This window comes from Cnephaeus nilssonii (genome assembly GCF_951640355.1).
Source record: "Cnephaeus nilssonii genome assembly, chromosome: 5".
NCBI lineage: Eukaryota > Metazoa > Chordata > Mammalia > Chiroptera > Vespertilionidae > Cnephaeus > Cnephaeus nilssonii.
The window spans coordinates 5589976-5606627 of NC_137076.1; the positions used below are offsets into that span (position 1 = coordinate 5589976).

At 53.7% G+C, this 16652-nt stretch overlaps 1 protein-coding gene across 8 annotated transcripts in view; it reads right to left on the reverse strand.

Moving 5' to 3' along the window:
- Nucleotides 1–839: 839 nt before the first annotated feature.
- TNIP3 (TNFAIP3 interacting protein 3) overlaps nt 840–16652 on the reverse strand; it is a 28542-nt gene continuing 12729 nt past the window's right edge. For 2 of the 8 annotated variants that reach the window (XM_079770533.1, XM_079770532.1), the window contains 6 exons: nt 13705–13824; nt 12139–12264; nt 10666–10716; nt 9368–9466; nt 6664–6724; nt 5308–6358 (listed from right to left, as the gene is read on the reverse strand). In XM_079770533.1, coding sequence (XP_079626659.1) covers nt 6258–6358; nt 6664–6724; nt 9368–9466; nt 10666–10716; nt 12139–12264; nt 13705–13824 — 558 coding nt within the window. In that variant the 3' untranslated portion in view covers nt 5308–6257. Of the gene's footprint in view, nt 1408–4304; nt 5016–5307; nt 6359–6663; nt 6725–9367; nt 9564–9656; nt 10229–10251; nt 10717–12138; nt 12265–13704; nt 13825–16652 lie in introns of those variants that run through there. The other 6 variants (XM_079770531.1, XM_079770530.1, XM_079770535.1 and 3 more) reach the window with 5 other exon arrangements.

Here is a 16652-nt window from a genome sequence, read left to right on the forward strand (position 1 = left end):
TGCCAAAATGTTTCAGTGCAACTGACTCGTGAGTTCTATTGTCCTGATTCACTTATACTGAAGTGCGGCTCAAGCATGACTCACCTCTTTAATAAATAGGAGCAAAAAAAGGCTTTACAGAATTCACAGAAGGACAATTCCTTCTCAGGCCTTGTGTCCGAGAGCGGAAGACGAGGCTGGACGTGGTGGATGGTCAGGGCTCTACACCTTCCTTTACACGATGCTTCAAGTATTTCCAGAAATTGGAAAAAAACACCCAAAACACTTGCGCTGGACTTAAGCCGAGGGGTTTCCGGACGTTGCCCCTCTATCATCTCGGCACGGAGTCTGGGTGGTTCCCGCGGCTGCAGCTTCGGCCGATGGCCTGGTTTTCAGGTGCTTCCAGCGGCCCCGCCGCCCGTGGGTCACACCCCGCAGCGGATCCAGGTCCCCGAAGAAGCCTCAGCAAATGCACGGGCTTCAGACGCTGAAGGCGGCTTAACCGTCAGACACCTGCACGCCCCGGTGCGGCTCCGCGGCAGCACTGAGTGCCTGCGGGACTTGGGAACATTGGTTTTCCATTTTATTGGTGTGAGAAGTCGGGGTTATGCTTTTCATTAATAACCACTCGAGTCCACAGGAAAGAAAACCACGAATTTAACCGCAAACCCAGGTCTCTGAGCTGCTTCTGGGAGCAAAGGCGGGCGCAGCCCCTGGTGCCCCTCATGCCAGGACGCCCTCCCCGGTCCAGTCACCTAACGCGAAGGCAGCGGGCGCCCAGTTCTCCGCACCTCAAGGAAGGAAAGGTTGCAAGTTTATCATTTTATTCAGGTCGAAGCACTGTGGTTTCCACACGTGTATATACACCTCCGCAGCCCTGCTTTTGGGGTCTCTGAGGCCCGGAGTGAGGCCCGGAGTGAGGCCCAGCTAACCCGTCGACAGGCTGAGGCCTCTAAAACTCCCCAGAGCAAACACTGACCCCGCAGACACCTTCCCCAGGGAATATATATTTACGTCACATACAATATCGCACCAGCGGGAGGTGCCGAGATCACGAAGCCGCCCCTGTACACCCCTTGTGCCGAGGTCTCAGGGAGTGGCGCGCGATCCGTCTGCCAGTCTGTGCCGAGGACACGGCGGTGTGTGGGCCCTGTCACCCTGGCCTCGCAGACCCCACGGGATCTCAGCCATCAGAGTCTTTTCCTCTGCCCGGGCCCAGGCACGTCGCACGGTGGCGGGGCAGGTGGCGGGGCAGGTGGTGGGGCAGGTGGCGGGGCAGGTGGCGGGGCAGGTGGCGGGGCAGGTGGCGGGGCAGGTGGTGTGCAGCTGGCGGGCGCCAGCCACAGTCACAGGCAGCGAGCACCCCGCCCGGCTCCCTGCGCCCACGCTCCTCAGGCTACTGGTCACCTTTCTTTTCTGAGGAGAAACCTATGAAAACAGCAGAAAGATGTTTCAGATTAAAGAGAAGCAGCCCACCTCTCGCCTTCTGGCTTAGGGTTAACGTAAACTTCTGGGCTGGTAGAACAGAAATGGTTTATTGGTGAGCTGCCCACAGTGCCCGCCGAGACACCTCGAGGCAGGAGGGGCCAGGTGCCTGCGCTCTGGGAGGCCCCGTGCGGCTCAGGGGCAGCCGAGCCCGAGAGGAACACTCCGTTCCGCTTCTCCTGCGGGTGGGTGGGCATGGCATTTGCTATGACACTGAGTCATATGTGCTGCTGTTAGGGTCAGTATTTAACCATAGAAACATAGCTGGCCAGATAAACTACTTTTAAAACATTTCCCTGGGGCCCTGCCGTCAAAGCCACAGAAGAGAAAGATAGGGGGGACTTGTAATCTGAATTAATCTGAAAAATAATCATAGTATTTTAAATCTCAGAACACATACACTTATGTGAATAGGGGGTTACGTTTTTCTGAAGTTTCTTTTTCAAGGCCTGTGAGGAGCGATTGAGGAGGTGGCTCAGCTGTGAATCCCGCAAACAGAACCAATAAGCAGGGTCGGACCGACCCACCAGGAGTCAAAACATCATTTCAGCAACATCATCTCATCAACATCATCTCATCGCTGATGCCTAAAGACGATAGTTGACATCCGTGGACCCCCAGGCCTGCATGGAGCTGCATTCCTCACCCCAGCCCCTTCCCCTTTATACCCTGTCCCCTGCACCTGCTGGGAGGCAGGATTGGATGCTTGTAAGCGCCCTGTCTTCTTGGTGGGCCGGCCTTCTCAGTAAACGCCTTATCTGATTCGACCCTGCCTTCCTTATTGGACACAGCAACAGGCAGCCCGAACCTAACGAGGGTCGGGGGGAGGTGGTGGTGGTTTCACGGTAACAAGACACACTTACACTGAAGGATGGGGCATCGTGAAGAAGTTCGGGCATGAAGACCAGGATGGAAACCTTGGGATAGTTTGTAGGACCAGGATAAGACCTTGGGTGCCACAAGAAGATAAACTCAAAATGGCCCACTCATGGGAGCAGGGAAAAAATCCCATTGATGCCAAGAAAGGAGGTGTTTCCCTTATTCCTGGTAACACCTAGAATGTGCCCGTGGGTTACCCTGCTGACCTGCAGTTGGTATTTCGAAGGCACGCTAAGCAAACGCTGTGGAACAGAATGAGTTGCTTTCCCGGCCGTCAGCTCTGTGCTCCTGAGCACCGTAGCCACTGCACGTGCCCCTGTGTTGGAATGTGAATTTGGGTCCAGAAGCATAATCGCTGATGAAGCAACCTGACGTTTCAATTTCATCCGTCCCACGCCTAGGCATCTTACAACGTCCGGAAACGTATTCCTTTGTACCTTCGGCAGTGCCCTTGTGTGGTAGGTCACTGCCCCTGAGACGGTGCGGATGCAATAACCCCTGGCGAATGGAAAGCTGGCACGGCGAAGGCCAAAGGCCGGGCCTCACTCCTGGGAGGGAAGGCGGAGCGTCCCGCCGGGTGCAGGAGGGACACGCTTGCCCTGAGACGCTGCTCCGGGTGCAGCCACCGGCAAAAGACACGCACAGGGGATGTTGGGGCCTCATGTGCCAGGAAGGGGGGCCGTGCCTGCTGGTGGGTGCAAACCCCACTTGCTCACTATGCGTCCCATTAGCCACTCTCGGTGTCCGTTCCGCTCTAGGCTGCGAGTTGACAGGGGTGCGGGTGAGTAGCATGAGGGTCCGTCAGACCCTCCCGGAGCACAATGGACGGGCGGGCGGCCACGGCTCCATCGGCCGGCACCACTGAGTCACGGCCCAGGGCTGGCTGGACGCCAAGCATGCGAGCCCTCTGCTGCCTTCGGCTGGGTAGCAGCAGGAGGGGAGACCGGCTGTCACATGGTCTAAGCCTCACTCAGAAGGTTTATTCACACACAGAGCAGCAGCCGGCTCCGGGACTGTTAAAGGAGGGTCTGGTGATGTCATAGAAATGTAATCACCTTTTATGCCCTTTGTGCCTTTAAAAATCCCACAGGCTGATGCTCTGCAAACACTGAGCTTGGAGACGCCAGAGCCACCGTTTCGGGTTAAGTTGTCCTGAAGAGGAATAGTTCTAAGGGCAAGATATTAGGGAACATGTAACGTGCTTCATCCTTTGGGGCCAGAAAGCGAACTTGTCAGCAGTCACAGGAAGTTAATAAAACAGAGACCAAGACCACCTGCCAAGCACAGACACTAATTAATGTCAATTTAAATGTTCACGTTCTGAAAGGATAATTTCACTTAAATATTCTAGTAAGTAGTATTTCAAGTTCTTCTATGAATAAAAAGGATAGGAGTTTTAAGAAATAATTTTCGTTTATAGAGTATCAGAGTCTAATTTTCCACCCATTTTTCCTTCTGTTGCTTGAATTTTGTTACTTGTACCCCAAAATATAGGGGGGTCTTGACAAGTAGTCTATTCTTGAATAGTGGGGTGTAAACATATCAGTCATACACTAAAACAATGACTACTGTCTGAACAACAACATCTGGGCAATAAAAGATGTCTAAGCCCCCATTTGCTTAGCTGCCAATACCACAGAATTCCCTTTGAGAATCTGAGCGATTGGGTTGGCCCTACACCCCAAAAGGAGTTTTCCAAGTAAATGAACAAACAAGCAAAGAAAAAAGCCCTAGCCAGTCGCTCAGTGGTTAGAGCGTGGGCCCGAACACCGAAGGAGCTCACGTTCGATCCAGTCAAGGGCACGGGCCTCGGTTGCAGGCTCCATCCCTGGCCCCGAGTTGAGCACATGTGGGAGCGCATGTGTCTTTCTCACATGGATGTTTCTCTCTCTCTGACTCTCCCCGTCCCTGCCACTCTCTCTAAAAATCAATAGAAAAAATATCCTGAGGTGAAAATTAACAACAACAACAATAAAAAAACTTAAAAAACAACCACCAAGAGCCACTACTGAAATGCAATAATGGCACGAAGAGGCCCGTGCAGGGTGACTGCGGCGTCTGCCCTGCGGGGCCTGGTGGGGCTGTAAGAGCATCAGCTTTGGGAGCTGGCGGAGGAGCCACAGCCGTAGGTTTCGGGGTGAGGAATGTCCTCCATGGTGTGCCCCTGGCCACATTCAGCCTGGCCCTGCTGCGGACAGCTCAGGCGGCTGCGGGCTGTGCTGGGAGGAAAGGACAGGGTTCTAATGGCAACAAAGCTGCCCGGCCGGTTCCCACCAGGCCACTGGCCCCGGCTGCTCCTCACGTATGTGTCACGCACCTGACCTTGCCCAGGACCGGGCCTCGCCCCGGGATGCTGTCAGCGGCCACGAGCAGCACGGAGCACCACGCCACGTGCCCGTGGGAAGAGGAGATGACTGAGGGTTGGTACAAGCTTCCCACAGCCCCCGTTCTCATGTCCATAGCTCTCACTTTATAAACTTCTAATGCAGCAGCGGGCACGTGTTCAGGGCCCCCTGGGCTGTGATTCAAGCGCAGGTGTGGGGTTCGTACGTGTGAATGTCACCCCAGGCCGAGTCTTCCTCAGGGGCGGTCTCAGCATGCTACTTCCAGTCCCAAGCCTCAGTTTCCTCCTTTGTAGAATGGTACAACAATAAAGCCTACTTTATAGCATCCTGGGAAGATTAAAACAGTGTTTTAAAAATACTTAGGTTAACATATAACAGAGGCTTGTTTTTTTTTTTTAATTTTACCTCTGTAGCAACTCACATAGCACGTTTACATCACAAAATTCATTCTATTTCTTCCCAAATAGACAAAAATCAGTAAGTTTCCTATACCAACTATGAAATCCTATGTTTTCATATTTTATTCTGGTTCATCTCAGCTCATTTCCATTTTATATCATGATTAGCTTCTGTAACATTGGTCCAGGAAGAATCTAATAGTGATATATAGATGGCCTTATGATGTTACTGAATTTTCTTCTGAGTAATTACATTTTCTAGTGATTAAACTGTAATTCAGGAAGAAAATATCTTTAATATTCATTCCAGACCAATCTAAAGTGAAAAATTATAATTTTGGGGTGACAACCCAGCTATTAAACTCAGCTATCGGATCTCAACATCTCCGACGCCCCCAGTGGTGACTGTGGGAAATAGCAGCCTTTCTGATAAGCGCTCACTGTGGCTGCACCAAGCACCTCTGAGGCCCAGTGGTTGTATTTGTAGTGGAAGCAAAGGAGAAAGAAAACCTGCCGTTTCACTTTCTCTCTTTCCTCTCTGTGATGGTCCGAGCCGAGGCCTTTGCCGCGCCCGTGCAGCCGTGCACAGCTGGCCAGGTGTGCACGGCACAGCTCCAGGGGCTCCGTTCCCGACGGCCAGGAGCAGCCCTTGGTCACGCGAGCGTCACAGCCTGGCAGCTGCACGGGCGTCCCCGGCTCCCTGCTCTCACCCCGCAGTGGGCTCCTTGTCCTGAAACCCCGAGTTCTGTGACCTCAGATGCGGACTCAGTGAGCTCAGCTTCCAGCTGTGCCCGATGCTGGATGGCTCGTCTGCAGCTTTCCTCAGTGGAGTCCAGCCGCTGGCAGCTGAGTGCGAGGGCCCGGGTGTGTGTCCTCAGACGCTTGAATGCGCACACCGCGGACTTCAGCCTGTGTGCGGAGGGAAGTGGGACGGTGACGGGAACTGGGCCAGGACGGCCTGGCGGACACGGCCCACTCCTGGGTGGCCTCGTGAGAAACACGCTGGAGAAAGGGGAGCCGGCTCCGGAAGGCGGAGAAGAGTGGGAGCCAGAGGAGAACGAGATGAAAGAGTCCTTCAGGTGTGGGCACTCTCTGGTGGCTTTCTAGTCTCTCCGGCAGCTCGGCGGTGGGCGTGTGGCACGCCCGGCGGAACGGGGTCTGACATCAGCCGTCAGGGAACACATGTGAGCCTCCGGTTTCCTCTGTCCGTGTGCCAGTGACATGGGAAACATCTGTGGGGCGAGGCCCCCGCCCAAGGGGGGAGCATCTGGCCTTGGGAGGGGAATCACAGAGCCTGTTGTGGATGCACCCGCTCCAAGCCTGCGTCTCGCCCAGATGGGACCCTGGCGCTGAGGCTGGAAAGCAGAGGCAGCCAGAACCGGGCCCACGCGCTTCTGCGTGAGAGCCTTCTGCTTTCCTGCAGGACTTCAGGCCGAGCCCAGGTGCGCAGAGCAGAGCTGTGTGCGCAGCACAACCCTGCAGCGCGTCATCCTCACAAACGAACGCGAGTCACCGTCCCCCACACGCCCCATCAGCACGCAAACCTGACACAACGCTCAGAGCAGCTGTGGCCTTACCATGCGCTGCGCGCTGCGCATCCGGGGGCAGCCGGCCGGGGGCACACCACTGGCGGTCTGGCTGTGGGAACAAGAAGCGGGGTTAGAGCATGGGGTCAAACGCGCAGGGGGCACGTGCAGAGGATAGCGAGGCCCTGAGGCTTTCGTCCCACAGGCTGCACAAGTCGCTTCTACCCGAGCCGCTGGCGGTCCCGCTCATCTCTGAGGCCCCCCCCAGCACCCGGGCCCCCTCCTGCCCGCCCCCCATCCACTCCGTGGAAGGCCAGAATTGTGGCACATTTTCTTTTTCCAAAACAGATGTGTTTGGGATGTCTGCCGAAGTATAAACACTTCTGTAAAACTTAACTATAGCCCATAAATAAAGCCATTTCCTATCAACAAATAACAAAGTTCCTTTTAGAACTTCACACAGGAGGCAGCAGGAAGACCAGAGAGAAACATGACAAGTTTAGTGTTTGCTGGTGGATCCAGGGGGAAAGCTGGGCTGTGGAGGGAGGACCTGGCCTCGGGGCTCAGGGTGGGGGCAGTACAGCTGTGCCCCCCCCCCCCTAGCACTGTTCCAGAAAGCCTGCCCCCCGTGCCTGATGGGTCAGGCTGGGAGGCTGACACCAGAGCGCACACCTGGGTGTTTCTCTAGGGATTTCTCCCAGGTTCCCGCCAGCGAAGAGCAGCTGGATGTTGAACATCAGGGAACACGTCACACCAACTGCCTTTCTTAAATCGGCCTGTGCTGGGCGGTTTCCAGATGCAGTTCCCAGCCCAGGATTTTAACCGCTCGGAACGGCAACCTGAGCCAGACCCGCCCGCGAGGTGGCTCGTCTGTCTCTGCTCCCTGCGCTCGGCCTGCGTCCTCCCCAGGCACCGAGTTCACACCTGTCCTTCCCCAGTTCAGTCACCTCTCAGAGAACTCGGGGACTTGCTCCAACCCGGAGCCCAGGGAGCTTTGCAGGGCGGCCCGGCCACTGGAGGTAGCCCCAAAGCTCAGTCCCTGACAAGACGCCAGAGAGCTGCTCTCAGCACAGCCTGCGCCCCGCCCCCAGCACCACCCGACCCCCCTCAGACACCTCGGCTCTTAGATCCCTTGGAGCACAAAAAGCTGGGGAGGAAAGGAGATGGCCTCTGGTTCCCTCGCGATGCACTGGGTGAGGGGCTGCGCCTCCGCCCGCATCCCGCCCAGGTGCCCAAAGCGGGTGAACTGAACGCGCTGTAATTTTACAAACCCGATCGCACGTGCTTTCACTCGGCTCGGAAACGGTCTCTTAAAGCTAACTCCGGGCGTCTTTGTGAATTCTGCCGTCACGCTGAGATTTTGCTTACGAAAGCACTGCTTGAAAACGTGGGCCTTCACACACGGCTTGGAATCTTTTTCAAACGCAGGCCTTATGGGTGGTAATTTTACATGATCGGGCCCTTATCTCTTGTGATCGACGAGGGAAGTTTGCTGAGCTATTATGACGGGAGAATTCCTGTCTTCTGTACATGAATGATGGTATGAAGGAAAAGCCATTTTACTTCCAGATAAACCTGGATGATTTATTGGCTTTACAGTCAACCGACCCCAAGAATATTTTTCCAATTCCTCAACCCGTAGGAGCCAACATCTAAGTAAATTTCTATCTCTTTATAGTTTCCGCAATATTAACTAACATCTCCCTTCTCTAAAAAGTGTGTAAGGAATCATGGCCGCATTGGAAGATTCCCAGAAACGTTTCTGTAAAGACTGAGAGTCAGCAAGCACGTAAGGAAACAGAAGAACTGGAGGAAGGCAGGCGAGCAGACAGAAGTGGCGATTCTGCAGCAAGACCGGGTTCGAGCAGAAGGCTCATTAAATCCCTGCGGCCACAGGCACCGGCCCTCCTGTGCGGAAGGGCTCGAGTCACATTCAGATACAGAAGTAGGGGCCCCGGAGGGTCCTGCTCTCGGTAGGTGCTCTGCTGGGGAAATCCAGCTAAAGTCTCAGACTCTGCAAAATTAGAAGCACCGTTAATAAAAGCAGCGGGAGAGGGGAGTGGTTGGGCCAAATGCAAAACACCAAAAAATGCATCTTTTCTCTCCCTGTATGAAGGCTCTATCTGCGCGGGCAGGATGAGGGCGTGGGGGAGGACGGAGGAATCTGGGCTGAGAGGCAGGGAGGGTGCTGGGCTGACATTCAGGCGAACTGTCTGCGTCTGTTACGCTCACACACCATTGCCCCACTGTCCATGCACCTGCCTGGTGCACAGCTGTGGAGAGCAGTGGAAGTGGGTCACTTTTTCGTGGCCCCTTTAAGAATATCCTTCCAATTGGAAAATGTCAAAAACTATTTTGCCCAGATGCAGCACTATCCACAGTCGTTCACCCTAAGTTTACAACAGAACGGGCATCTCTTGAACTGATTTTTGCTTTATTCCCTTTGCTTTGCTTTGTACATAAACACGTCCTCCTGGTAGAACCAGGTCTGGCATTGAAAATGACCCATGTAAAATGCTGTGTGTGTGCCAGGGATTGGAGCTCACTGTGACACCTTGTAGTGAATGTTCATATCTCTGTGGACACAATATGGCAAGTCAGTGACACAATATGGCAAGTCATCGTGTAGCCCTGTCACTCAGCAGATTGGGGGCGGAGCTAAGGTGCCACATTCCAGAGACGGGCTGATGTCACCGCATCAGAACACACATCAGAACACGGGCCAGCCCGCAGGCTGGAGAGCGAGCGTACTCACCGGGAGCCTCGGTAGGTCCTGCACAGCCCCGGGGCCGGCCGGCGTGCCCGCCTCCGGCAGGTGGAGACCCAGGCCGCAGCGACAGGGCGGGATATGCATCTGAGGAGACAAGGCCGTCGGTCACTGGGAGTGGGTGCAGCCGGGGGCTCACACTGACACTTGCTTTATACAGTCACATGGTTTGGTTTCCGTTTTTCTTTTTAAATTTATTGATTTTAGAGAGAGAGGAAGGGAGAGAGAGAAAGAGAAACATTGATGTGAGAGGCAAACATCGATCAACTGCCTTCTGTCTACCCCAAACCTGGGATCGAGCCCGCAGCCCGGGCATGTGCCCTGACCAGAAATCCAACTTGCTACCTTTTGGTGCTCAGGACAACACCCAACCAATGAGCCACACTGGCCGGTAGTCTTTTTTTTTTTAATTGATCTTAGCAGAGCGGGAGGAAGGAAGAGAAGAGAAACATCAATGTGAGAGAGAAACTTGGATCTGTTGTCTCCTGTATGAGCCCCGACCAGGGATTGAACCCACAACTTGGGTCTGTGCCCTGAGCAGGAATCGAACCTGTGACCCTCTGGTGCACAGGACGATGCTCGACCAGCTGAGCCACCTGGGCCAGGGTTAGAATAAGTCTGGCGTAACCCTCCGTCACAGTAGGAGGAGGTCAGTGTGGGCCCTGGACGGACACAGATGAGCTCACAGGCCGGGTTACTTGAGGTGCAATTGCGATTTTTCTAATTTTGAAGAAATTAGCAAGACTTGAGAGGTAGATGGCATTAACTTCACTAAGCCGTCTTCAGAGAAGGTCCTCGCCATTGAGCTCCAGGAAGTTCTCTTACCTGAGGCGACTCCCTTCGGCACAACTAGTCTGAGAGGAAGCAAAGGACGGCTATGAGGGCTACGACGGCCCGGGGGACGGGACAGGGTTGGGCCGAGAGGGGCCCCTGTTTCTCAGAAGAGGCGGACGCCTCGGAGGTAGTTTCCCACCGTAAACTGTCAGCAACTGCAGGACCACAGCGAGTGGCCGCCCAGGTGGCCGTGGTCTGCACAGGACACTCCTTGTGAGAACACACGGGCTCGGGCTAAGGTCACGTGTCACAGAACATGTGTTTCTCGTGTGTGCAGGGCTTGGGGTCCCTGATGCTCTCTCTGCGGCGCTCGGCCACCGTGAGCACAGGGCTGCCCAGGCCCCGTGGGGAGCGTGGAGGCCCTGGGACTGGCCTGGGGGAGCTGCCGTCCTGGGGGGCAGGGGTGCGGGGAGCGCTGAGAGGCTCGGGGAGGTCAGTGAGCGTGCACGTACCTGTTCCAACTGCTTTTCCAGCCTTTCTTTCTCCACCCGGCAGGCTTCTATCTGTGGACAAAGCACAGGCATCTGCGTATCAGGAAGGGTCTGAGCGGCTCCTCCTAACGCTGCTTGAGACCAGCTCGCGGTGACGCCCGGAGGTGTGGGGACCACAGAGCGGAGGCGCGGGGAGAGCAGGCGGGCATCGTGTTTTCCAGACACGCCTGGGCTCCGTCCTGAAAATCCCAAATGAAGTCTGGAGACTTGGGCGGTTCACATTGTTATTCCAGTGTGTGTGTGTGGGGGGGGGGGGCATTACCATTCTCAGCATTAGGGGGATTCATTTCCACAGGGAGGTGGGTCAGGGGAGAGGTGCAGATATGGGTGTGGACACAGCTTCTGCTACTCATTGAATGGGACGGAGGCGGCCACCGTGTCACATTCCACAGGAGTCGGGCACGTCCTGGGACAGGGTCAGATAGTTTGTGGTGCATTTTCTTTTCTGAAGCCAAAACTGTGTCCGCTGCATTTTCTTCATTCACATTAATATCTACCCATCATGGTAGCTTCCTGAGTCTGCTTTTAATATAGTCTATTCTGCTTCCTTTTAGCAGCTTACATTCAATAGAACCCATTCTAATGAGTGGGCTCACATTACTGGCTTCCCAAACACTCCAGTCACATTTCACCTGGGACCCCCCCAGAGGGAACGTCTCAGTTCCACCAGACATGGAAATGACACGTAGCCATGGGCATGTTTGTGGAAGACAGGAACATTCCAACACAGCCCTTCAAAGAAAGTGACAAGAACTTGGAGACAACTTCACTGCACTGGAGAGTTTCAGGTTGGAGTGGGAGTCCTGGGTAGGCCAGCTCCCATGCAACCAAAATAAATATTAGGAGAAAAAGATCAAAAGAATTAGACTTCAGAAAAGAATTTTGGAATCCAGTTGCTTGGGTAACTCCTCACTATACTTACACTAAAAGAAATACCCAGTTGCTTCCAATTTCTCACAAGATTATTTAAGAACTAGAGGCCTGGTGCACAAAATTCATGCACGGGAGGGGAGTGTCCCTCAGCCTGGCCTGCACACTTTCTAATCTGGGACCCTTCGGGGGATGTCCGACTGCTGGTTTAGGCCCGATCCCACAGGGACCACTGGCTCCTAACAGCTTGCCTGCCTGCTGGCCTGATGCCCCTAACTGCTCTCCCCTGCTGGCCTTATTCCCCTAACTGCTCTCCCCTGACAGCCTGATCACCTCTAACTACCTCTGCCTTGGCCCCGCCACCATGGCTTTGTCCAGAAGGACATCCAGTCAAATTAGCATATTACCCTTTTATTAGTATAGATAGTTTCATCCCCAGTGCTAAACTCTCAAAAAAATTCAATGTCAAATATCAGAAGCCAAAAGTCTCGAGTTCTCCCATAAGGGAGAGGATAAAAGTGAAACACACACATGTGGGCAAAGGCCCTTTGCTTTGCCGTGTACCTTGGACTTCAGCTGGTTCAGCTGGGATTGGGACGTCCGGTTCACTTGCTGCAGCTCCTCTTTCTCCTGACTGAGCCTCTCTCGGTCCGACCTCTCCCTTTTGAAGTCTTCTTCATAGATTTGCACCTAGGAGACATTCGCCGCAGTTACTGTGGCTTCCTTTCCTCCTAAGGGCAATGCTAGCTGGGCTTGTCCGTCTGCGTGTTCCTTTCTCCCTTCCATGACAATTTCCTCAGGCGGGCTCCCCCTAACACACGGGACTGTCATGGTAACTGTAATGCTAGCTTTCTCTTTGTTCAGCGTGGCCATTCTCCACTGTTCTCTGAATCCATGGATTCAGAAGTAGAGTAATAACGTGGATATTTTGAGAAACATTGTCCTCAGCCATTATTGGCTGCCTATTTGGTTGCTGTGGTGACCTCTTCCCATGGTAAGTGTGACTGTATAGAGAAGCCACCACCCCCAGCTCAGGGCGCAGCCATGTGGCGCCTGTGTGGAGTTCTGAGAGAAGTTTGCTAGCAACTGCGGTGAAGTGATGACACTACATATTGACATGCTGCGTGCAAACATAAGTGACCAGGTGAGCACAGCCTGGAGATGAAAGTTGCATATATGTGGAGAACCAAAGCATGATTATTCAAAGGTTCCCACAGGTAATTTTGGAGGTAAATTACAGAAAAAGAAACGTAGTAATATTTCAATGGAACAGCTATCCTGAGATGCTCCCAATATTTCAGAAAAGAAAAGTTGATTTAAATATTGTTTTCCATTGGCACAGTGCTGACTAATGGCTGGACGGCTAGCATGTGGAGCTGTGGAAATAACAAACGAAGCTTTGGGAATGAGGCAAAGGGATTCCTCCAAGACCATGACGTAAATTATAACGCATATGGGAACCTAGTAGTTAGAATTTTGTCTGTTAACACTAATGCACCTGATACCTTCATCCCTAACAGGGCAATGAGTTTTAACTGGCGGTTCATCAAGTTTAAGTCTATAATACTACAAAATGTAATCGACGAGAGAGGAAGAAATTAAACATCTCGCATAGACTTCCATGTAGGTATACATACTTAATGTTTAGGCTCGGCAGCCAGGAATGAGGTGAGGTGAGAGGGGAGGAGGCGGAGCCTGTGTGAGGCGGAGGAGCAGGCCTAGCCCCTCGGTGACTGTGATCAGCGTGGGGTACTAGTCCCTTTAAGACCACCCTCGTTTTTCAAAAGCCCGGAAGCCGAAAGCTGCAAAACAACAGCCCAGCTGTCCCACTTTCTGAGACGAGACGGCCCAGAGACCCGGTTAACACTGTTTGCAAAGTGAAGCATGCCTCCCTGAAGCCCACAGAATCGCGCCAGAGGGTCGTTGGTGCGACCCTGGACAAGCCTCTGAACCCATCCGACACGCGGGTCCTTCCGCGAACGAGTCTGAGGTGCCTGTTCTGTATTCTGCCAAGAAGCTCTGAAATGAGCTGACTGTCTGACACACTGTGCAAAGCAGACTCTCACAGATGCCCACAGGCGCCGGACCCGGGCCAGCCTCTCCACGCGCTCACGCCCTGCAGCCTCTCACCTGCTGTCTGAGCACCTCCATCTCTGTCCTCATCTCCTCGTGCCCGCAGCCCGGCTCAGGCCCCGCCAGTCGGTCCGCGGGAAGCGGAGCGCACTCGACCTTCAGGGCCTCCCGAAGAGCCTGTGTGGAAAGACAAGCACGTCGTTGACCTGCGAGGCACATGGCACGCGTTCCTCTGTGACAGTCACCGTGATCGCCTCCCCGGCACCCGCCCGCAGCGTTTCCTCGGGAATGCCACTCCCATGATGGAATGGCTCCGGGTTTTCTGGCCTGGCATTCATTTCTTCCCAGAATCGGTCTTCTCTCCGTGATGATGCTTATGGCATTCAGCCCTCATGGTTACTCTGAAGGCTGTGCTGTCGCAGCCCCCTCCCCCAGCCCGCCGCGGAAGGACGGCACAGCTCTGCTCCTTCTCTAGGCTCTGTCTCGCTCTAGGTTCTCTGCTTCAGCCAAATCCGAACTCTGTCAGTAACCATCAGATCTGAGGGACAGCTTCCCTGAGAGGCAGCAGACACGCCCGCCCCTGGGCGCTGCCTCCAGGGACCCTGGGTCAGCAGGTAGAGACTGGGGCCCGAGACCCTGCTCCCCCAGAGCTGATGCTGCCGGGCCAGATGCCATCCCGGGTAATATTCTGCTAGAGCGCCGTGTCCCCGGTGTGAGAGAGGGACACAGAGACGGGAGCCGTGCCGAGTCCCTGTCCGTCCCCGCCCTCTGCAGCAGCCCGCCCGGCCTCACCGCAGCACCCGGTTCCCGGGAAGACGCCAGGAACCCACGGGGGATGGCGGCGGGGGGCAGAGAAGGCGCTCTGCTTTCCTGACATTCAGTACAACGTGGCGTTTCCCCCGGGGTGAGGAGGTGAAGGAAATAAGACATGTAGGTTTGCCAACAGGATTCTCATCCGTACTCCTCCGCCCATCGCCCTCCTGCGTGTACTTTTGTCTGGTCATGTCAGAGGGTCAGCGCCTCTGTTCTGAGGGCCTCTGGTCCAGGATGCGTGTACTAGGACAGATGCCAACCATGCTGACGGAGCACGCCTCCCGCTGGTGTGGTCTCGGGGCACACGCTGGGCGGCGACTTGCTTATTGTCCGAGTCTCCGTGCAGACAGGGAGGAAGACTTCCAGAGCCACGGGAACTCAGCGATGCCGTCGTGATGATACTATCAGCGACCCACCTGCCTGCGTCACTGCGCAATGAGCTCATAAAGGCAGGGAAGGATACACCAGTGTGTGGTGTCCAGTGTGTGTGGAAGCCTAGGAATTCATCACGGAATGCCTCAGCGCCCACGGACATGTGCAGGCTGATGTCAAGGTCATTTTTCAGGAAGTTGTAATAGAAATAGAGCTTTCTTCTTCCTCCAAGAAGAATTGTTCGTTAAAATTTGTTGCTTAGCTACATAGTTCTAGGAAATGTTATAATAGTTACAATTTTTTAAAATGTGTTAGGAAGGCCCTGGCTGATTTGACTCAGTGGATAGAGCATCGGCCTTTGGACTGAAGGGTCCCAGGTTTGATTCCAGTCAAAGGCACATGCCCAGGTTGTGAGCTTGAGCCCCAGTAGGGGGCGTGCAGGAGGCAGCCGATCAGTGATTCTCTCTCATCATTGATGTTTCTCTCTCTCTCTCTCCCTCTCCTTTTTTCCTCTCTGAAATCAATAAAAATACTTTAAAAAATAAAATGTGTTAGTAAGCAGTAGAGAATCTAGCCAAACGGGTCAAGACAATCAGACACGCTGGTTCCATGTCCTGCCCCTATGAAGGGACCGTCTTTGTGGGTCTTGTGATATTTTAATTTCCTGGTCTACATTTCATGTTATGCAGGCCCCTAGGAGTTTTGCAAATGAGTCAGAGATGAAAGGAGAGTCTAGTGGACAGGCATTCCGTCTCGGGTTTTCCAGCTTCCGTGAGCAGGCGCCTGTGCCCTGTTCCAGGGCAGGAGCATGGCTGTTGGGGAGCAGCAGAGACACACTGCCCATCCCCACCCACCTCACCGTGTGAGGCCAGACACAGCGAGTCTCCCACCGGTGGCCTGGCTGACCAGCCCCACGTCACTTCGTTCACTTTGGTTAAACATCTGCCTTCTCTTCCAGAACCTGACCAAAATCAAAGCCCAGGGTGCTCCTTCAAAGCAAATAAGCTGAACTGAGGACACACCGTTGTGTGAGCTTCCAAAAACCATATGTTCATTAGGTGCCGAGCCCGGCGGTCTGCAGGCAGTGGGCCCCGAGTTCCATGCTGTGATGGGTGGTGTGCCCTATCACCCGCCCAGATCAGCATTTCGAGTAACTGCTACTTATTACAGGGGCAAAAAAAGAACAAGATCTGCTGTGGCCCTGGCCAGTGTTGCTCAGTGGTTAGAGCATTGGCCCACACACTGTAAGGTCACGGGTTCAATCCCGGTCAAGGGCATGTAGCTGGGTTCCAGGTTTGGTCCTTGGTCCCAGTTGCTGCTTGTGTGGGAGGCAACCAATCAATGTCTCTCTCTCTCTCTCTCTGCCCCTTCCCTCCCTTCCTTCTACTCTCTCTCTAAAAATAAATCACTCGAAAAAATATCCTCAGGTGAGGATTCACAAAAAAAATATACTGTGTGAATGAGAATAATTTCTTACCTTCCAATAGACACTAGCACATGCACTAAATGACTCATCATTTTATGCCTGTGTTTTTTAAGTGACAACTTAAGGTATAGATAGACGTGTGGGGTGAAATATTTTCTGGCTTTTTATTTTCCTCACTACTCATAAGTAATGTGTTACTGATGCATGAACCTCATGCTTTCACAGGTCCAAAATGAGCTACTGAACATCTATGTACTAGCTAATTAAATGCACTCATTAATTCACTCATTCATTCATTTAACAAATATTTAGGAGCATCCTATGAGCAGGGTCATGTTCTAGGCACCCGGCGTCAGCCACGAACAAAGCAGAAAAGTCTTGGTGAGTCAGTCCC